Source organism: Rhipicephalus microplus, unplaced genomic scaffold (genome assembly GCF_043290135.1).
Source record: "Rhipicephalus microplus isolate Deutch F79 unplaced genomic scaffold, USDA_Rmic scaffold_32, whole genome shotgun sequence".
NCBI classification, from domain to species: Eukaryota; Metazoa; Arthropoda; class Arachnida; order Ixodida; family Ixodidae; genus Rhipicephalus; species Rhipicephalus microplus.
In genome coordinates, this window is record NW_027464605.1 from 1,301,369 (window position 1) to 1,324,202 (window position 22,834).

At 46.8% G+C, this 22,834-nt stretch overlaps 1 protein-coding gene across 1 annotated transcript in view; it reads right to left on the reverse strand.

Moving 5' to 3' along the window:
* Nucleotides 1–22,834, reverse strand: part of LOC119185859 (disintegrin and metalloproteinase domain-containing protein 10) — a 48,123-nt gene that overhangs the window by 14,669 nt on the left and 10,620 nt on the right. Inside the window, exons 2-6 of the mRNA XM_075884417.1 lie at nt 11,573–11,694; nt 9,771–10,027; nt 3,772–4,170; nt 1,852–2,038; nt 655–842 (exon numbers count right to left, since the gene is read on the reverse strand). Coding sequence (XP_075740532.1) covers nt 655–842; nt 1,852–2,038; nt 3,772–4,170; nt 9,771–10,027; nt 11,573–11,694 — 1,153 coding nt within the window. The remainder of the gene's footprint in view (nt 1–654; nt 843–1,851; nt 2,039–3,771; nt 4,171–9,770; nt 10,028–11,572; nt 11,695–22,834) is intronic.

Below are 22,834 nucleotides of genomic sequence, written 5' to 3' on the forward strand. Positions count from 1 at the left end.
TAAAACGTATGTTCGATCTCAAAACAACTTCTGGCCTATGAAACATTTAAACAAATAACATACAGTATGCGCTAGTGCTATAGCACGATGTTTTTATAGGGTCACAACGCACGGTCTCTGTCTCAGTGTTCAAAGAAAAGTCAAACGGATGATTGATTTGATACTTGGGGTTTATTGTCCCAAAGCCATCATATGATTATGAGAGATGCCGTAGTGGAGGGCTCTGGAAATTTCGACCATCTGGAGTTCTTTAACGTGCACCAAAATCTGAGCACACGGGTCTTTGAGCCGTCTGCGGTGACGGCTGTCGAGCGAATTCGACAATTCCTCCATACCATCGTATGGCAACATACCCTCGTATGGTGCTTGTGGAACATTTCAGAACTACATGAAGACAGCATCGCCAAAATTTTTTAGAGGAAATGAGCAGACTGAAGAATAAGGCTTCTTAAGGAATTACTGCTGGTAATAAACGTTTATTATTGTGGGAATCATTGTGAAGTCATTCACGGGTTTTACTACACAGGTGGTTTTACCTAGCGGTGGAGATATTGAATAAAGCTTGGAAAATTACGTTAGCGATTGCGACACGCCGAAGCTCAGCCATGGCATGACCTCTTGGCTTCAGCGATCGAGTCACGCGAATGTACTCACGGGCGATCCGAAGTTGTGACCTATCTCGTGAGCGAACGTGATCTCGCTGACCGCCTGGGCCACATAGGCGTTGTAGTTTAGAAACGTGATCATGCCGGTGTTTAGGCTTAGGCGCGTCAGGCCCAGCTGGGGCTGCGTCGGATCCTCCGGTAACAGTCTGTTCTTGTCGCAGACGCCCAGAGAGTGCGCTGCGCGGCGAGACGTGGCACGCTTTCGATCTTGTCTATCATAGCATCGAGCACTCACATATTTGGTTTCGCAATTCACTCAATAGGCGCCGTTAACTGACCAGAAAGAGCTGTGTTGCTCGCACAGGCTTGCCCAAGTTAACGGACATAGGCCTCTATGGGCACGCAGAAAACAGACGCGCGCACCCATCCCCCTTGTAGCCTGCCAGAATCCATTCATGCACTCATGCAGAGAAGGAGACGCGCATCACGTTTTCATGCAGGGAGGCACATTATATCGCAACTTTCACCGCCTAGAGAGGGCGCTGGTGCAAGCCCAACATGGCTGTCGTTTGGGGGATTGTGCAGCCAGTGCGCTGACAGCCGCCGCCGGTGTGCCCGTCACTTCGACCTGTGTTGTATTTTAGTCTGCAGCCATCGTGTTGTCAAGGCTTTGCTGAGAAGGTCATTGACTCTAGTATGTAATATATCTTACACTGCGTGTTAAGAAACGCGTGTTTGTCGTTTAATTAAGGAAAAGAAGTTTTGTACACCGGGCACATCGTCTGCTGCGGTGTACAGCTTTGTGAACGCTGCACGTGCCACGGCCGGGGAAGACCAAGCAGCCGTGCTCGCGCAAAGCAGTAAACCTCGCCTTTGATTGCACGGCGTCTGCACAGCGGCATCCTACATATGCTCAGCAAGCAAACAAATAAAGGTAAATCATTGCTACTGCGACTCGCAGTACCTGTCCGACTTCAGAATAACCGTAGTAGAAATTACCAGCGACAAAATATATAAAGCACCAGGGAGCCGCCAAAGTGAGGCCGACTCAACGATGGCAAGGGCTGGCTGCGTGGGCATCCCTAAACGACAGTAACGACGGATGCAGCATGGTGACGCCACCATCTGTGACAGTTGCCAAATTGCGTTCCCAAGCTGCAGTCGTACTCCGACGACGAAAGAAACAAAGTAAACTAACTAATCGTGTCGCAAAGCAGCGTTTACTTCGATGGAAGACATCACTCACTTGTCGAATTTCCCACGTAGGCGAGGCCGAGAACACCCGAGTCGAAGTCGCGGTATGTCCACGTATATGCTAGGCAGTACTCGTCGTAGTTGGCAGACTTGGCCGCCGTCAGCAGGAATAAGGATGGGTCCATTTTGTCCAGGCAGAATGGGTTCTTTTTGCTGGGGCAACTGGTCGTATCGTTGATCTGCGCAAAAACGTCCCGTTTTGAGGCCTCTATGTTGCTGCGCTTTGTGCTAAATATCGAAGATGTCAGTAGTTTGCACGGTCATGTCTCGTTGGATGGCATCCAGCTAGAAGTGGAAACAATCTAGCCTTGGTGCGTGACCAAGAAGAAGGGAGACATAAGAAAGCGCAGACTCCCACTTGTTTATTTGAGTACGAGATTGTGTTATATATTCTTGTCACAGCGCCATCACGGTGTGCACGGAAACCACCATTTCTTTTAATATTGGCGCCGTTGAAATATTCACCACACAGCCGTGCTCTATCCTGTATTTGTGCGAAGTAGTATTGGTGAGAATGTTTCGCAAGGTGGCATAGATATGCCCCCCCTCTCCTTTTTCCCCTAAAAGTCATTCACTTGAGGAGAGTAGCGGCTTGACAAAATCGAGTGCTTCCTGTACCATGTTCTAAGATCTCACCTACAATAAACTATACAACTTTCCGGGTGACACCGACGCCCCCACACTGCAGCATGGCGTTCGGATGCGTTAACATCATAAAGAGGGAATGATACCTTGCCCGCCGCTGAGCTTCTTCCGTTATCATGCTGCGCAAGTCATCTGGAAGCACAAGAAACATGTACGAGTACGCGGGACTTGCAAAGTAACGTGCACCCTACACGAGAATCACCACGTGCGACTGTCTCGCAAAGCCCCGTAAAAAGTCTCGTATTCTCAGAAAGGCGAAGAATAGCGAGCGGGCACACTAATCATGATATATGGGGTTTAACGTCGCAAAACCACCATATGAATATGAGAGATGCCGTAGTGGAGGGCTGTGGAAGTTTCTACCACCTAGAGTTCTTTAACGTTCCCCCAAGTCCGAGCACATGGGCCTACAGCATTTTCGCCGCCACCGAAAATGCAGTCGCTGCAGTTGCGACTCAATCCCACGACCTGCGGGTCATCAGCCAAGTACCTTAGCCAATAGGCCACGGCGGTGGGGCGAAGTCACTTCATTGGTTCATGGAGTTTAAATACTTGAAGCCGCGCAGTCAGGATCGCCGAGGAGAACGGATTCTAACCGCTTTTTGACAACCCCCAATCTCACCTGCATTTCATTGTAAGCACACGATTGTTTTTACAATTTTACAATTAGTCTTTATTGAAATGTCTTCCTCAGCTTCTTCTGGTGGCAATTTAATGGACAAACTCGCGCCTAACAGCAGTTCGACCACAGCTTTGGAGCAACGTGCTTTAAAGAGAAAGTTGACTGAACCAGTGATTCCGCTTGTAAAATTGTACTCTAACACCTCTAAAGTCGCTACTTTCACCGTCACTGGTTTATTATTACAGAAGGGAATAAAGGTTGAAATATATTGAAATTTCGCGCCGATATCACTGCACGCTGTGTTGTGTAGTTCAAAGAGTATTTATTGTATTTTGAAGACACTGGTTCGACAAAACTTCCTGAAACCTAGTATGCTTTGTCTATGAGTCACCAAAAGGTCAGCATGCGTTCAGTTTTACCCCTTAGAAATTACGTAGGACCTAGGAAATGCTGTCGAAATCTATGACGTTGGAACATTTGGTACGGGAACTTGAAGAAGGCGTCATCACCTGCATTTCTTTTTTGCGCGTTCTCTCGCTTACTAAGCGAGTCAAGCGTGATGGTTATAGTACTGTGGACAACTGTTTCACTAATTTGAGAGAAAACAAAAGTTCTTTTCTCTGAGGCATCGTCCCTTTCACTCGCCTTGATCTTGTGCACGCTGAACCTGACGTCCTCGACACCGCTGAAGTCCGTGTGCCGGAAGATGTCAGAAGCTCTTGCCGTGAGACCAGCGATGAGGGTCGAAAGGCGCTCGCGCGTGCGCACAGCGTCGTTGTCGATCTTGGCGAACTGGCGGTACAGCAGGTGGTCAATGTGGACGTAGAGACCGCATACGCGGTACGTTCGCCGTGGTCGTCCGCCAGCTTTCGACTGGCGCCTCCGGTCCGTGTAGCCTTTCACCGCTTGCATGTCGTCGATGTCACCGTCGTCGTAGACATCGCCATCGTAGTAAGAGCCCTCGGACTGTTCTTGGTGCTCTAGGGGGCGCCGGCCGATCCAGCGCTCTAGGTGGTCACCGCTGTGGCGTTTCGCTTTCGAAGACTGCGAGTTCCAATCAATCAATCAATCAATCAATCAATCAATCAATCAATCAATCAATCAATCAATCAATCAATCAATCAATCAATCAATCAATCAATCAATCGATCGATCGATCAATCAGTCAATCAAATCTAGTCAATCAATCAATCGGGAAGCTTGCCACCGCACAAGAAGAGGCGTACAATAATATCATGAAAACAAAAGATTCGTTCAGTGCGTTTAACGTTCTAAACGGTCTCGAGGTGCCAGAGACGCCGGATATTTCTTAAACTCAATGTAAACAAAAAATAAAAAATAAAAAGTTAGGAGCCCTTTCCTGATAGTAAAAATGGGGGCAAGCGAATTTTTCCTCTCTGCCTGTCACATTGCGCAATGGCTCCCCGTAATTTTTTTCTTCCTCCTTAACGGCTGTAACGATGACGCTCATGCGTGAGCCACTGAAATACAACAGTGAATTGTGACAACAAAGTGTGGTAACGTGGATCATATTTTCATATCAGAAACGGCTCATCGCCAGCGAACCTATGGTCAAGAGAGCGCCAGTTTTGTTAAGAGAGAGAGAGATAAATAGAGAGAAAAGGCAGGGAGGTTTTGTTAAAAAACCAGGCATACAAATACGCATGCGACCAGTTCATCACTGAGGGCTCATATGTGTACGTTTCTGGGCACCTTAGCAACACTGCTGTTTTGTAGAAAAAGTTTCTTCTTTTGTTCGGTTATTACGGCTTTATGCTCTCCCATTGTAGAGTACCGAGTACTCTCAATCGTTACACAGTTTTTATAAACACATCGCCCTGAAGCACCCAAGGTCGCATCAAGTGTCACGAGGTCCACGAGACGGCTTTATGCTCTCTCACAGTAGAGTAGATTGTACTCTAAATCATTAAAAACTTTGAACACATATCTGAAGCGCAACTCTCTCATCGTAGAGTTCACCATGCTCTAAATCATCAATTTTTTTTCTAAACATGATTCCAAACGTCGTGCTCTGTCGACGAGCTCACAAACTCAGATGTCGATAAGGACAGCGGGTTCGGAACTGTTCGGAAATGCTCTCTTAGCAGAAGGTGTTTGATGCCCACTTACGAATCTCCATACCGGCGTCTGCTAGGATGGTCTTTGCTTCTGAGTGAATTTGTTGGGCCATCTGGAGGTTGTCCACCCCAACCTCTATATTCTCGAAGTACAGTGACTGTCTGAGACACTCCACTGTTTTGGGGAATCGATTTTCGAAGCGTCGGAAATGGTGATGCAACGTCGCTGCGAGCAGAAAAGGACTGGATTTGGCGACCAAGGGCATGCGGTTCATTCGCCTGTGGACGATTGGTGGGAACGGGTCATGTTCGGTCGGAAGATGATCGACCCATAGGAAGCGCAGTGCATCCCTGTCGTCTAGGCGAATGCTAATCTGAATGTAGGCCTTCTTGATGTCAGCCGCAATGATGATTGGATGTATTTTGAAGCTTTGGAGCAGCTTAAGTAAGTCGGCGTCATCTTAGGCCCTTTCATGAGCACGTTGTTCAGGAATGGTTGATCGGGAGCGTGAGATGACGCGTCGAAGATGACCCACAGCTTGATGGTGACGGCATCTCAACGAATTACCTCACGATTAGACATGTAGTACGTGTTGGGCTTGGGTGTGAGATCTTCGTCCGGGACTCGTTACGCATGGTAGTCGTTAAAGTATGGCTTGATGGTGTCGTCATAACAAGCCAAAAGATCTGGTTGCTGTCAAAAGCGGCGTAGCTGCGTCAGGAACCGCTTTTGGCAAGAATGTAGTTGTTCGGCGCATTGTCTAAACTGGTGTCATGAAAAAGGAGAGGAACTTTGTAGCGTTCTCCAATTTTAAAAATTCTCCTTTCGAATAGTCCGCGGGCCACGCTGTTGCCTTGGCTGCCGTCAGAATCATCCTGATTGCCGAGAGAGTCGAGTAGCCAGAAGTTGGTGATTCCCGCCTCCAAGGCGGCATCGCGTTCAGAGCCGTCTTTGTTAGCAATAAAGCGGGAGGTTGCACGCGTGCCCGATCCTTGGGTTCGGTTGTGTAGATAACCCTGAGGGGTCCATCCGAGAAGAGTTTCCAACGCCGTTATCCGAGGGGTCAGGCCTGTTATAGATCCCGTTGCAACGTCCCAGGAGAGGTCCAATCCTACTAGTACACTTACGTCGTCCTCGCGGAACGTCATCGTGTCTGGACGTGCACCGGCGGGGAGTATCTCTTTCCGTGTCATCATGGTTACGATTTCACCGTCAGCTGGTGGACTTGTCACCGGACTGATTTCTGGTATTGCAAGAGCTTCCATTGTGTTCTCGTTGCTGCCGTGTTTGCTCCGCAACGTTAACGCAACGCGTTCACAGGTGAAAGTTGCGGGCCGTTTCATTTGCCCGAAGGTAAACAAGGTGAGGCGCTCAGTGCCCCGAACAGGAAATTTCAAATCTCGAGCAACGTCGTGCTGAATGAACGAACGCTGGCTTCCTGTGTTGAGCAGGAGCTGAACCAGAACTGTTTTCGCCGGCGCAATAGCCCATGCTTTGCCAGTCTGCAGCAGTATGGCGTCAAAGTAGCGCCGATAGTTGAGACGGACGTCACCCGAGAAGGAGCGGTTGTGGACGCTGGTGTGGAATCTTGCCGCACCGACGTGTTGTTGGCACGCCATTGTTAATGTCGTACAGAGGTGTCAGGTGTTGCCCGTGCATCGGCGGCATTGCAGGGTTCTGGCGGTGCGGGAATCATTGGTGAAATAGTTGCATTTGCCGCAGCGAAAACATAGCTCCTCTTCGTGAAGCCTCTTCCGCATCTTTTCCCGGGTTTCGGCACCAGAAAGATGTGTCAGAAACGAAGATGGAGACTCGGATCAGATAGTCTGGCTACATCGAAGATCAGAGAAACAAGTGAACGAGCCAGCGCCCCAGGGTCGCGCTCGTGCCCGCCACCCCTACTTTATTTACAAGACCAAGCTGATGTTGCAGGCAATCGCTTCTAAACCGCTTTTCGTTCGAGCTTTCGTGACCTATTTAAATAGACCTTGTTAGTACCCTTGCGCAGGAAAACATTCTGGACCCGGCGAATCTACCCGTAGTAAGGAGAAGTTGCATACCAACCTCCACATTCTTGAATACTTAAACGCCACTCCGAAAAACCTCCGTTATTTTACTGAGTGGACGTGCGGCTGTCGGTGTAATTTAGGGCACAGAACGCTTCAAAATCTCACTAGCGTGGTCTATGTGTTAAAAGAATTTCAGTATAAATGTTTGTTTAAAAGAAAAGTGATAAAACATTTTTTAAATAAGCGACCAAAGAAATAAACAAGCAGTTTATGGGAAATCACGAGAAAAATGCGTAGCATTGATTATGAAAACAGGCAAGCAAATGGTGGTGGGGACAAGGTGCGGACGAACGTAAGTGCAGGCAACTTTTCCGGGTAACAAAGCAAAAGCTTCATAACCACATTGCATAAGCGCAACCGCTATTAAAAAAAATTGTCCCCGTCTTTCATACGGGGGAAATGCAAGACGATATTGATTGATTTTCTACACGAAGATCTCTGAAACAAGACGTGGCTAGCACATTTTGTTTCTTTCTTGACACATTGCCACTGCGCGTTTTTTTTCGTGTGAGAAGGCCGTGCCACTATCACGGGTACCTCAAACTCCGTCTACTTCATTTGTGCGTTGGTCACGTATTCGCTTTTCCTTATGTTCGTCTCAGAAACTTTCTACTTACTTCACCCACAAATGAATAGCAGAACAGACAAAGCAAATTGCATGCAACGCTCATTATGCCCCGCAGCTATCACTTTTTGCAGCGATTGGAAGCACGTGCATCATATGAATAATTCGTGCAGGAGTTCATGCGGACGAGTTCCGTCTCCTCAAAGTATACACCGGCATACACACTTGAGTCGGCGTACAAGGAAAGCATATGGCACTGGCACCACACTCGGAACCACTTTCAAGGTTTTGTTTGGCAAAGTCGAGACTCTGAATACTCTGCTGCTGAAGAGCGCTATGCTGTCCCTATCGCAGCCTACAGCAGAGAAATACTGAAGATCCGCAACAGCGTTTAGCTTATGTATACAGTTTCCTGCAGCCTGAATGTGGAGACAACGTTTTTTATTTCTTTTGTTTTTTGCGCAATTCTCCGTCCTAGTTAAGTACTAGTTCACTATACACTCCCAACTGTTTCCTTCTTGCTGTTATTCGTAGACCAAATTCTTTTCTCCAAACGACGGCTACCCTGACATCATGGTTAAATAGCTACGCTGTTTAGGAATTGCTGCAGATCTACTAAATGAATGCTGATAATGGAACAAAGCAGTGGACATGAGACCGTGAATCCCGGCCTTCTTTTTTGTTCTGATTAACAGCCTTTTATTTTGTTCTGAAATACGCTTCGACGGTGCTTTTACGGTGTTGTGGCCTTCTTTAGATGCGTAAGCATCTTATGCTCGTGGCAGTGTCCGTCAAGCGGCGTCCGCAACCATACTGCGCTTGCAAAAGTCGGCGCTATAGTTGCAGCCTCACCGCCACAGAGCAAGGGAAGGTTCGGAAAGCCGAACGAAAACGTAAGCGTCGGCAAGCAGTAATTCAAACGCTTTGACAACCACCGTCACGTAAGTCGCCTTAGAAAAACGGAGACTCGATGCGCACGCAACCCCGCCTATGGTGCTTTCGCATCCCATCATGATTTCCTGTAGGGGAAGATGATGTGTAATTTTTTTATCGTTAACATTTTCTTCTGTAACATGCTTTGATGGATGAGTGGTTGAATGAGGGTCTTTTTACCATATTGTGGTCTGTTATTCTGTTCTTGTTAATTTTTTGTTCGGTGATATGATTTGATTGATGGGTTACCACCTTTTCGGGACCTTTGGTCATTTAGAGATGTTCCGTTTTGTTCAAATTTTGTTGGCGCTGCCACTTTTCCGCTTTTAATGTGTTGTCACCTTCGGTTTGGTTCCGGCAGAAAGCCTTTAATTTTGTTGTGAACACTCGTTGAGTGTGGTCTTTTACTTTTTTTGACTGAGCGCACTATGTACGCTCAGTCACGGCCGGGTAAGAGATCCGCTCCTCTAGCCCGGCCATGGCTCAGTGAACAGTATTGGCCGCGAAGGCCTCCACTAGAGAGGCCAGCACTGCGATCGTTCTGACTTCACAGATAGGATGCGTGCACTCGCCTTACTTGCATTGTCCGCCAGGGGTGGACTTGCATCGTCCCCCATGACTTCACCCGCTTTTAATAGCAATTTTGCGTTGAAAATTAGACACGAGAGGGTCACCGGGGGCACTGATTGGTAGTTTGCTTGCCCGTATTATCAGGTCTTACCGCTTCTTGAAGCACTAAGCTTCAAAACATAGGGAAGCACGCACAGTGTCCACAGCAAAAGCTCAGAAAATGCGGTGTTCTAGCAGACAACACAGCCCGGCATCTTATGAGTGACGTTATCACGTAAGTGGCGCCCCGGTATGTCTTCGAGGCCCATTAACATTTCTCCCCTGCGCTTCAAGTAGGAAGAATGGTGACGTCAGCCTCGACGACAAAGGTCGGGCGTTTGACTAATCGTAGATGCTTCGCCCCTAATATACATATCAGTAATCCAAACCTTAAACTCGGTGTTCCGCGCCCGTTCTGAGGCAACGGCCAGCTGCTGCATCCATCGCGTGGTCTCGCCGTTGACGCCGCACCACCCTTGCTGGGGGATGCCGGCGTCTTCGGCGGCGTACATCACCGAATGAAAAGGCATCCGGCGAGCGAAGAACTTGCGTGCCCCTTCGACGTAGAAGCGACCCCAGCGGGACTGAATGGAGCCTTCGAAGACACCTTTGTGGAGGCCACCGTACACCCGACTGGAGGGATCGCCTGCAAGATGAAATAAGCGACCGAGCTTTGCTTGTAGCCGTCAGGATTTGTATTAGTGTGCACTATTGTTCATACGAGGTGAGCGGGATTTTTAAGGCGAAAGTCTCAGACGCTTCACAAAACGTGAAAGTTAACATGGAGAAACTCTGTAGTGTTGCGAATCAGCATACAAGAGATGAAAGCAAATAAACAAATAAATAAATAAATAAATATTAAGGAAAGGCGCACATAAAAAAAAGTCTGTCGAAGACACAGGTTCCCTCTAATGGCAGTACTGGATTCACAAGACATTCCACAAGAAACTCTTTACACACACACTCGTATATATTTTTACGCAAGAAACATTGTAAATTGGACATGTGTACAATAAAATGCAGGAAGATACTGGCATTCACGCTCGAATGAAATAGACCATATTGTAACTATATATTGAGGTCCCGTAAAGCATTTTATTTGACGTAAACATAACAAACATGATACTCGAGTAAACGCTACATCGAGTTTCGCTTCAAACTGTTCTTCCAGCACCCGCGTTGACGCCCGTTTCAACCATGTCAACGCCGTGCGCACATTTGCTGCTTGATATCTCATCAGGGTTCCCTTCAGTGTGATGGTTTCTAATCTTACTATCTGTTGTAGCTCCCACGACCATTAGCAGTAGGTATATTTACTGCAAAACAGAGTGGATGGCCCTCTTTAAAAATTAACCTTAGAATTAGTACTAGTAACATCCCCGTACTTTCTTTGCTGCGTTGCTTGTTAGTTCTCATTGTCATTGTGTAAAAAAAAATTCGAGCTGTTAAATTTACACTCTTTCCTTCATACACAGTCAAGGTCCTGTTCAGGCAGGCTTGCCACCTTCAGGCAGGGGCACAGGCACAACTTTTTATCGTGGAGTGGGCACTTTCCCTCATTTTTTTGGTGGGGGGTGGGGGCTCCTTGAAGTGATCATTTCAGCTATGTAGGTCACAGTGAAAACAAATTTCGCAGTGGATGTTGCACGGACCCGGTGTGGGTCTTTCCCCCTTGGCTTTGCGACGGCCTTCAGGTAGCATGCAAGGGATCATTGGTCAACGGCCAGCTCGTAATAAGATCACATGCTACGTGTCGCCAACAGGCAAAAAAAGTGTTTCGTACTCGCCATAACCCATATACTGAAGGCAGTGGCTTACTGACGCTCCCACGTTTAGACGTACTTCGGTGGACGGAGGGATGAGAGCTTTGGAGGTTTTATTCGAAGGTCGCAGGTTCGGTACCTGTGGCGGTAAGTTATGTTTTCGTCCGTGTTTGTTTCTTCAGATTCACACTAAAATTACATTTAATATTACCCCCAACACTTTCCTTGGCATGCACGATTGTCCTCTAATTCTCAATAATGTTGTGCCTAAAAAAAGCCCTTAAGTTTACACTTATTACCTCTACAGAGAGTCACATACGTGGCATGTTAGGACTACCTGAAATGAAGAAAGTGACTATTTTTAGAAGGCGTTAAAGATACGTCAGCTACATCAATCGTCAGTAATGTAAACAGACGGAATATTTTACCGACGACTTCGCCGCTGTAGATGTGACCGATGTCTGGCTTCACCCTGCCGAACGTCGCAGTTTCAACGACGACGTCCTTGTCAAATACAGCCGTGTCTGGTCTCAACTTCAGGTGGAATAACCTGCAAAGATAGGCTGTTTGATCAAAGACCGATAATGTTACAGAATGAACTTTAATCAACGCGCAGTATGATCGCAGCGAGCAGTGATGTAATAAAGAACACGTTTATAAAAATGTGTATTTGGTTTTCCAAAACAAAAAGTTTCTTCGACTTTTTTGCGCATTTTCAGGGTTGGTAATGAGTTTATTTGTCTCGCCCAAATGAAAGGCGCTCAATTTAGAAAAAATAAATAAAACGATTGGTATAACTGAGTACCCCACCTTGGCGCATCTATACGTGGAGCTGTCGTGGTCACAACTGTCGGAAATATCACCGTAAAAGCTAACGACATGCATTGCATGTCCAAGTGAGTTGCGTGGTACATTAGTTGCCGAACTCTAATTATTTCTCATTAAATGCAGATGTTGTTCACCCACAAAATCGATAACAATGATCCGAGTGGTGACGCTGTTTTATGTGGAACTATGGAATGAAACAGCCCATTCCGCTTATATATTGCCTTGATCGCTATTATACGCCGTTAACTTGATTGATTCTTGGATAGAGTGAAAATTTTATTAAGGGTGCGTCTGTTGGCTGAACAGACACAATCATAATAGGCAGTTAATACGCAACTTCTGAGCTCTATCTTCAGTGCAAATCATTAAGTATGTGGCCTGCCACAATCATTAAGTATGTGGCCTACTGTCAAGACAGACGCAATTAGAGGCAACAAACAATAAAGAACGTTGCGTTCCTGATTACTCAGCAGCCTCAGAAGACGCACACCGAGTCTGATGGCAATGAGTAACGATATTCAGTAAAAATCAAGGAAGTTCAAAAAGAGTTCGTTGGGGTGAAAATTACGTCAAGAAAGTGAAGACAGATCTCCGCCATATTTTAAAAGACATGATAAAACCTTAAAGGGACCATGAAAAAAAAAGAACGATTGTAATAAATTCACAAGCTACGTGACGCTAAACAGGCAGAAGAAAGTGTTCCACACTCGCCATCACAGCTACAATCTGTAAGCAAACGCTGGTCTGCTATCATCAGGATAATTTTGAGAATGTCCTACTGTGGTACATGTGTTTTTGTGCATTTACCTTGATTTCACTGTAAGTAGAGAACTGTTGGTCATAATGTTGTCGTTTTAGAGGTTGTCATATATTGAGCTTTCAATCTGACGTAAATTGTTATTTGACCTTAGTGTCCCTTTATATGTAATCTTCTTTCCTCGGTCCCCTGAAGAAATCGAAAGCCTTGGCAAATTTATTCGAGGTCGTGTTACTAATACCCGTCCTGATAAAATGCTTTCGGCGGAAGCGATACTGATAAAGCACTTTCACCGAATAAGCTAGCATCTACATTAGCAGAAGAGGAGAGCCATGTCTCTAATCAGGGATCACTTTTAAAAGCTGTGTTTTTAAGAAAACCTTTAGGCAAATGCCGGTTTTACACTGCTTCCGAGAAGCTGTGAAAGCTTCGCCTAAACCTCTTTTGCTTATAGCCATAAAAAATGTCGGCCTCCGCCACTACAGTGGGGGTTTGCGACTAGATTTGCGGTATTTCAGCAGTGGTGTGAATCATGGGTAAGTCAGGGAAGTTCTACCCCCCCGTCCCCTCCCTGTGCATAGACTTGGATAAGGTGACAGTATTTGCAAGTTACTTACGTGAAATGTAACTGAAAGGCTTGACAGTTAGGTCTAGCGCGTTCAGATTTTTCAATGCCTCTTTTTCTTATAGCATGTACCGCTGTTAAAAAGCCTTAATTTAGCTGGGTGGGATTACTGAAATTACTACTACCACTTGATCGCTTTCAGAAAAGACCGAATAGCACAATGCAAGTACATGAGTTAAAAACCCATGTTTGTGTATGACAGGTGGTAATTTTTACATAAATGGCAAGAAAAACAATATGGCCGCCATGATCGTGTGTGTGTCCCTCCTGGTGATTTTTTTCAATTTAGGCCACTGCATTTGAGTCCCCTAGGGATGTCATCCATGCAGCCACAAAGTTGTTAATTTCATAACACGCCTATACCGTGTGAATTCATGCGAAAATGGCTTTTATATTCATTATATAAATGGGAAAACAGCATCAGCTTTTTGTATGTTTCACTGTTGTTAACATTCAGTCCTGCAAATGTGCCCAAATATGCACGCTTAATATTCGTTAGGTAATCTTACAAGCGGGTCCACCATTCGTACTCGTAGGGGATACGTTGCTACACAACAGCAATCACAAAAAAAAGAACAAGCGGAAATAATCGGGACATGCTTTTATATACCTCGGCATTCTGTTTTTTAGATGATATTTGAGTAACCTTTGACGCTATATGGCTGATCAGTTAAGGTTTGTGCCTGAAACACCTTTAGATGTAATTAGTCGCTGTTGTTAATTGCCAGAGACATGTAATTTTTCTCGGCCAAACAGTGCGATTGGTGCACACGCAGATGTAATATAAATATGAGCTGCAACACTGATATTATAGGCCTGTCTCACTCACGTCGGTATGTTGTGAATATTTGAACATATAGTGGCAAAAATATTCGGCGATTTTTAGAACAAAATCAATTATTATGCCCCTTTCAGCATGGATTTCACGGTGGCCTTTGAACAGTCACACAACCGGTTGAAATTATACATGACTTGTGTATTGCTCTAGATGCCTGTATGCAAATCGATGTTATATGTATCGATTTTTCAAAGGCGTTCGACAGAGTTTCACACCGTAAGCTGCTATTCAAGCGTCGCAATGTCGGTATTAGTGAGAATGTTCTCAGTTGGACCAGAGCTTATCTAAGCAATCAACAACAAGCAGTTAGAGTGGGAGATGCTATGTCGGGAAATCGGGAGGTGTATTCGGGAGTGCCTCAAGGATCTGTATTGGGGCCCCTACTCTTTCTTTTATTCATAGATGATATATCATCAGTTGTCCAACCACTAGTAAAAATTAAGCTATTTGCAGATGACTGCCTAGTCTATTGTCCAGTATTATGCATAGAAGATCAAGTGAATAGCAATAAGTGCTTACAAACCATAAACTTATGGTGTTCTAAATGTGGTATAAAAAATTAACATTAAAAATCTACTTACACACACATTACAAAAAAGAAGGAAGTGCTTTCGTTTGTATATAACATTGGCGATTATATGCTGGTGAAAGTTTGTAATTTTGAATACTTGGGTGTAACTATAACAGATAAGTTGAGCTGGCGTCCTCATGTCGATAACATATGTCAATCAGCATGTCAAAAATTGTGCTTCCTACGATGGAAGTTAGGCCGAGCCACAAAAGATGTGTAGCTGCTAGCCCACAAAACGTACGTGCGTCCGAGATTAGAATACGCTAGCTCTGTGTGGAGCCCACTCCAAAAGGTCTTAAAAAATAAGTTAAAACGCAATCAGAGAATGTCAGCTCGCTTTATCTGCTCCAAATTTCGAAGAAGAGATTCTGTTACTGAAATGTTAAAAGAATGTAAATTAGAATCGCTAGAATGAGGATGGCGGAAACAAAGGTTGAAACTTTTTTTTCAGATCCTGTATGCCGGGGTGAAAATAAACAGGGATGATTTGAAGCATTCTTACAAAAGGTTTACAAGAACAACATGCACAACATTTATACAACCAGTACATGCTCGAACAGATATCTTCTGATTTTCTTTTTCTTTCCGGATGCTTTTATTATGTGGAACGAATTACCAAATGTTATGGAGCAAAAAAGAAATTTAAGTGATTTTGAAGTTGCTCTTGATAAGCATTTTGTTGAAAATGTATAGTTATCAGTGTTCATGTATGTGTTTCCTGAAATGTTTCATTGGTCATAGAGATCATGTTGTAAATATATTGAGTGAAATAGCATGTAACTGTGTTTCTTATATGATTAAGCTATATGTTACAGAGTTCGTCTTGCGATTTTTCAAATATTTAATTTTGTGTAACTCAATTCTTCACCCTCCCTGTAATGACCCTGAAGTCAGGGTTAACAATATGACAAATAAATAAATAAATAAATAAATAAATAAATAAATAAAATTATAAATAACTCAACAGTTCAATCTTAAAACGCTTGCTTTATAACTGCCATGCCGTTTCAGGCAAAAAAATCAAATTTAGGCAAATAATATGCTTTCCTTGCTTGCTTGACATATATATTTTGTTAGAGAAGCCATACAAACTACCACCATAATTCTATGTCCGAAGGAACACAGGCAATGAATGAGTAAAAGCAAATCGCTTATAGTTTCGCAGCCTTAGAGTACGCACAGTAGACGCAAACAATCCACCCAGTTACACAACTGCTCGAACTTACAGAAATGAACTACTATGTATGCTACAGTTTTCTGCAGTGAAAAACTTGCCTATTGAAGCCCTGAAAGCGGACGTAGACGTGGTGGTTCTGCTGTTGCAGCTGTGGTTGGATTCCGCCAAGTGATCGCCGGACGCGTACGTGGCCTCGGTGCACCGTTCGTGGCTCGTAAGAAAGGGGCACGAAGTGGCGCACGAAACGGTTTAAACGGCGGGCTGCGTGCATGCATGATTCGGTGAGCAAAAGGACCAAGTCAGGTTCCGTGGTACGTCATGGCAAAGCAACATGTGAGCTATGAAGGCAGTGCGCTACTAATGTACGTCATTAAGATAGACATTAAAGCTACACATGGAGGCGTGAGCAACGGTAACAATTCGCAACTTTCACGACCTATTGGTGGCGCGACTATACATCCAACATGGCGGTCATTGAGATGATCGCCCCGAAAGAGACGACAGCGAAGAGTAGACTTTTGGCGAAGACTGCAATTATTTGCACTTCGGCGGCCCTTGGATGTATGTTTTTGAAATAGTAGGGGAGCACCAGCATACTATATTAAATAAATAAATGCCTGGTAGCATAATGAGAAAATAAATAAGCGCCAAATTGTAAATAAGGCCCACACACACGCACTTCACAATGCTGGATGCACGTAATCGCACGCAACCCTGCACAAATTACTGCAGAAGTGAAGGTCATGGAAGCACTTCACAGACGCCTCAGATGAGTACTGATGTGTACTGATGTGTACTGATGTACACGGCTCACTGAAAGTTGGAATAATACACCTTTACACAACCGACAACGAGAGACCTACGCAAAAGTTTACAGCCTATAGACAGAAAAAAAAAAAACGCGCCCAGTGACCTTGGCTTATCGAATGAAGTGATAAGACCGTCAGCAAAACAATTACGGAAATAATAAACATAGAGATCACTATGTCATACACGTACCACCGGTAGCAGTCTGCGAGAAGCTGCAGAACATTAGTAGAAGCACTGAAAGACGCCAGCACGTCATCTTGAAGAATGTAGGAATGGCAGAAAGTACAGAACACGGGAGCTTCTGGCAATGACCTTGCGCGTGCACGCATTCGCACGAGTCACGCTCTTCTCTTTGTACGCCAGTAAAGTATGGTGCATACCCACTGAGGGGTGGGGGGTAGGGAATGGCCAAGAATTGAGTGGTTTTATGGAATATTGTTCGCAATGGTCTGTTTGTTTTCGTGTGGACTCCACTAGAGTGACGAAATATGCGGAAAAAGAAGAGAGCTTCTTTTTTCTTTGCTCACATACTGCTACTACTACTACTACTGCTACTACTGCTACTACTACTACTACTACTACTACTACTACTACTACTACTACTACACCCACTACTAATAACTTTCACTGTATGTGAAATATGTGAGGCGAAAGGTTCTCTGAGAACACAGGGAAATGAACAGACATGCTATGGTAGCATATTAAGTATAAAGGTTGTTTCAAGAAAGCTCTCCGGAAATAATGTGAATTATTTCAATAGATATATTTATATGCAGCTTTCATAACTGCTTTTCATAACTACTAAGTGGACATCTTAAGCTGAGTAGAACCACAAGTTACGACAGGAAATGAGTAAAGTTAATCCCCACAGTAAGCTAGGTCAACGTAATAACTGTGAATACAGCATTATACAGTAAATTCGAGGGTGATAATTTGCCCAGAATATGCGTTACCGCTGGAAAAGTCCACACCAGCGCTCCTAGAATGAGATCGGCAGTGCTACAGTTCACTTGTCAAGCTGAGGAGGGGAGAGAGAGGGGGAGAGACCCTGCTTGATGAATGGAGGGGTGCATCACGTATATAAACACATAAACACTTTCAGGTTTTACGTTCGGCACGAGCTCGCGTCCTGTTTCTGCAAAAGTGAAGTGAGGATGAAGAGAAGGAAAATCATAAGGGAAGAGGATAACCATAGCTTGTGTTGTGCTGTATAGTACAGTAAAGAGACGAAAAAAGAAGCGAAAGGGAAGACGGGAAAATGGAGGATTGGAAGGCCATTATCTACGCTCCTTTCCCAGTCTTCACCGCACTGGTGGGAAGATTGATTTATATTCTAAGTAAGACCGGTATATAGTACCAGATTATAGGCTACACTGTGAGACAATTCACTTATCTTGTGTGCAGTCGAGTTTTTCCAGCTCTCTTAGGTGTTTTCCTAATTAAGTTGCCTGCAAACGTTCTCGTACGCTATCATGAGGGTTTACGTCGCAATACAGGCTTGTATTTTAAAATATTGTCACGGGGTCGTGACGTGGCCGAAGACAGGAGACTTCGTGTTAGGATTTAACTGTTTATTTGGGCGAACCTGTGCCCGGTAAACTGAAAGTCCAATTACAGCAGCAGTCTCGCACAGATAGCAGTCTCGGACTGATAGCGGCGAACGGAGCGTCGGCCTTCGATCAACAACTGACAGGCGGCGAAGCGCGTCGGCATTTATACTCTTGCCGTCGAATGTTCTAGCGTTATCGCTGGCGGTGGCGCAGCTTCCAGAACAATCTGTACCGTTCGCACAGTGGGCGTGATCTTATCGAAATGATCTACTACAGTCCGGAACCTTCTAGAAAACTGCAGGCGCGGTTTGCGCTGAGAATCGTGCGGTGTTTTCGGACGATAACAAAAACTCGGGAAATGGAACGTGGCATTGCCCCCCTCTGAAAAAAGGCATCGTCCCGATGCTTTAACTAAAGATGAAAGTACAATAATAATGCAAGAAAGTACAATGAATAAATTACGATACAACAATAATACAAAAAAACACTAGTTCAGTTTGTTAACGCGCATGAAACGGCTTGAGGCGCGCGACATGGACGACTTCAGGTCGCGATCGGCGTCGTTGAGAGTTCGTGATGCCGTCGGGGACAACCTCGTAATCAAGTGGGCCGAGCCGTCGAACCACCCTGTACGGTCCGAAGTACCGTCGCAGAAGCTTTTCACTTAGTCCACGTCGGCGTATCGGCGTCCACACCCAAACACGTTCACAGGGCTGGTATTCCACGAAGCGTCGTCGAAGGTTCTAACGGTGGCTGTCGGTCGTCTGTTGAATCTTGATACGGAGACGCGCAAGTTGTCGGGCTTCTTCGGCGCGTTGAAGGTACTCGCTCACATCGAGGTTTTCTTCGTCGTTGACGTTGGGTAACATGGCATCGAGGGTCGTTGCCGGGCTCCTTCCGTAGACCAATTTGTATGGCGATATCTGCGTCGTATCCTGCACCGCCGTGTTGTATGCGAAGGTCACATACGGAAGAATGGCGTCCCACGTCTTGTGTTCGACATCGACGTACATTAACAGCATGTCGGCGATCGTCTTGTTAAGCCGCTCGGTGAGGCCATTGGTCTGTGGGTGGTACGCTGTCGTCCGGCGGTGGTTTGTTTGGCTGTATGCCAAGATTGCTTGAGTTAAGTCGGCAGTGAATGCCGTTCCTCTGTCGGTGATAAGGACCTCTGGGGCGCCATGACGTAGGACGATATTTTCGAGAAAGAATTTAGCTACTTCGGATGCACTGCCTTTTGGCAGGGCTTTTGTCTCGGCGTAGCGGGTGAGGTAGTCGGTAGCTACCACGATCCACTTGTTTCCGAAAGCCGACGTCGGGAACGGCCCCAGTAGGTCCATACCAATCTGCTGGAAAGGTCGGCAAGGTGGATCAATTGGCTGCAGAAGTCCCGCTGGCCTTGTCGGCGGTGTCTTGCGTCGCTGACAGTCCCGGCATGTTCTCACATAACGAGTGACGTCGGTGGTAAGACGTGGCCAGTAGTGCCTTTCTTGTATCCTCGCGAGCGTGCGAGAAACACCGAGGTGCCCTGCCGTCGGATCGTCGTGAAGGGCCTGCAGGAGTTCTGGTCGCAGAGCTGAAGGCACCACAAGAAGGTATTTAGCTCGAAGCGGTGAAAAGTTTTTCTTTTGTAGAAGACCGTTTCGTAGAAAGAACGACGCAAGTGCGCGCTTGAATATCTTCGGGACTTCGGCGGTCCTGCCTTCGAGGTATTCTATTAGGGCCTTAAGTTCCGGGTCGGCCCTCTGTCGTTCAGCGAAGTCGTCGGTAGTTATCGTTCCTAAGAAGTAGTCGTCATCTGGGTCGTCGGGTAGCGGTTGGTCGACAGGCGCACGAGAGAGACAGTCGGCATCGGAGTGTTTTTTGCCGGACTTGTAAATGACAGTAATGTCATATTCTTGAAGTCTCAGGCTCCATCGTGCGAGGCGACCTGAGGGGTCCTTCAAGGTGGCTAGCCAACACAATGCGTGGTAGTCGCTCACAACTTTGAAGGGCCTGCCATAGAGGTAGGGGCGAAATTTCGACGTAGCCCAGATGATGGCGAGGCACTCCTTTTCTGTTGTGGAATAATTTGCTTCTGCTTTGGATAGCGATCGGCTGGCGTAACTAATAACCCTTTCAAGTCCGTCAGCCCTCTGCACAAGAACGGCGCCAAGACCTACGCTGCTTGCGTCAGTATGTATTTCTGTCTCGGCGAATTCGTCGAAATGGGCAAGTAACGGAGGCGTCTGGAGGCGATGTTTAAGCTCCTGGAAAGCGTGTTCCTGCGGCGTTTCCCACTTAAACTCCACGTCGGCCTTGGTAAGGTTAGTGAGAGGATCGGCGATGCGGGCGAAGTTTTTCACGAACCGCCTATATAGGCACACAGGCCCAGAAATCGGCGCACGGCTTTCTTGTCAGTGGGCGGCGGGAAGTCGGCGATGGCGGCTGTTTTCCGTGGATCGGGACGAACTCCAGACTTGCTGATAACGTGACCCAGAAACAAGAGCTCCTCATACGCAAATCTGCACTTTTCTGGCTTCAGTGTGAGTCCGGAAGTCTTGATGGCTTGAAGTACAGCTTCAAGGCGCCGAAGATGCTCGTCGAAACTCGAGGAAACACGACGAAGTCGTCCAAGTAGACAAGGCAAGTCTGCCACTTCAATCCTGCCAGTACTGTATCCATAACGCGTTGAAACGTTGCAGGCGCTGAGCAAAGGCCGAAGGGCATCACCTTAAACTCGAAGAGGCCGTCCGGTGTTATGAACGCCGTCTTCTCTCGGTCTCTTTCGTCGACTTCGATTTGCCAATAGCCAGTCTTAAGGTCCATTGACGAAAAGTACTTGGCGTTATGGAGCCGATCAAGTGCGTCGTCTATTCGTGGGAGGGGATACACGTCCTTTATTGTGATTTTGTTCAGGCGGCGATAATCGACGCAGAAACGTAGAGTCCCATCCTTTTTCTTCACTAACACCACGGGGGATGCCCATAGACTCTTGGACGGCTGGATAATGTCATCCCGCAGCATTTCATCAACTTGTCTCTTCATGGCCTTATGTCATCGCGTCGAAACCCTGTACGGACTCTGACGGAGTGGTCTGGCATTTTCTTCGGTTATGATGCGATGTTTCGTGATTGGGGTCTGCCGAATTTTCGATGACGACGAAAAGCAATCTTCGTATTGCAGGAGCAGGGCCTTGAGCTGTTCTTGCTTATCGTTCGGAAGTCTGGGATTGACGTCGAAAGCTATGGGAGGGGCTTGGTTCCTCTGAGCAGGTTCCGGAGAATCGGCGAGGGCGAAAGCACTGGTGGCTTCGACAATTTCTTCGATGTATGCGACCGTTGTTCCTTTGTTCACATGTTTGTACTCATTGCTGAAATTCGTGAGCAAAACCGTTGCTTTGCCTCCCCGCAGCTCTGCCATTCCTCTTGCGACGCAAATATTTCGGGTGACCAACAGATGCTGACTGCCTTCAACGACGCCTTCCAAGTCAGGTGATTTGGGAGCGCCGACTGAAATAATGACGCTTGAGCGAGGCGGAATGGTGACTTGTTCTTCCAGCACATTCAAGGCATGGTGTCCTGACGGCGTGCGCGGCGGTAGTGCTTCTTCTGTGGATAACGTTATCGACTTTGTTTTTAGGTTGATGACAGCACCATGGAGGCATAAGAAGTCCATGCCAAGGATGACATCTCTCGAGCAACGCTGTAGGACTACGAAGTCTGTAGGATAAATACGGCCGTTAATGGTGACTCTCGCTGTGCAGATTCCTGCAGGCGTTACGAGATGACCTCCGGCTGTGCGGATTTCAGGGCCTTTCCAAGCTGTCCTAACTTTCTTTAACTTCGCGGCGAACGACCCACTGATGACAGAATAGTCGGCTCCAGTATCGACGAGAGCAGTCACACTGTGGCCGTCGATAAGAACGTCGAGGTCGCTAGTTCGCCGTCTCGCATTACAGTTAGGGCGTGGCGTCGGGTCACGGCTGCGTCGGCTTGTTCCGCTGCTTCCATGCTGCGTCGTCAGGCCACCTTCGGTAAATGAGCTTTCGCCGTCAGGGCTTTGCCTGGCTGGCGTTGTGTTCGGAAAGCTCCGTCGCGGCGTCGTCGTCGTCGGAGGATCTTCGGTAGTTCGTCGCACAGCAACCGCACCTCCACCGGTTGCTGCCCTTAGTTTCCCGGATACGGGCTAGGAGACCGGCTCCGCGTTGGGCCAGAGTACTGCCGGTGGTGCGGTGACGTGCGGAGGCTGGGCGACGGCGAACGCGAAGGGCTTCGTGGTGTCCACCGAGTTCCTGTCAGGTAGTCGGCGATGTCACGTGGTCGTTCTCCTGGCTGTGGACGCGGTGCATTGACGGCGAAGCCACGCAGTCCCATCTGTCGGTACTGGCAACGGCGGTATGTGTGTCCGGCCTCGCCGCAGTGGTAGCAGAGCGGGCGATGGTCAGGGGTGCGCCAGACGTCAGTCTTCCTCGGTGCACTGCGCTGGGCCGCTGGCGAATGGTATGACGTCGGTGGGGGTGGTGGCGGCGGTGGCGTCTGTCGACGGAAGTGCG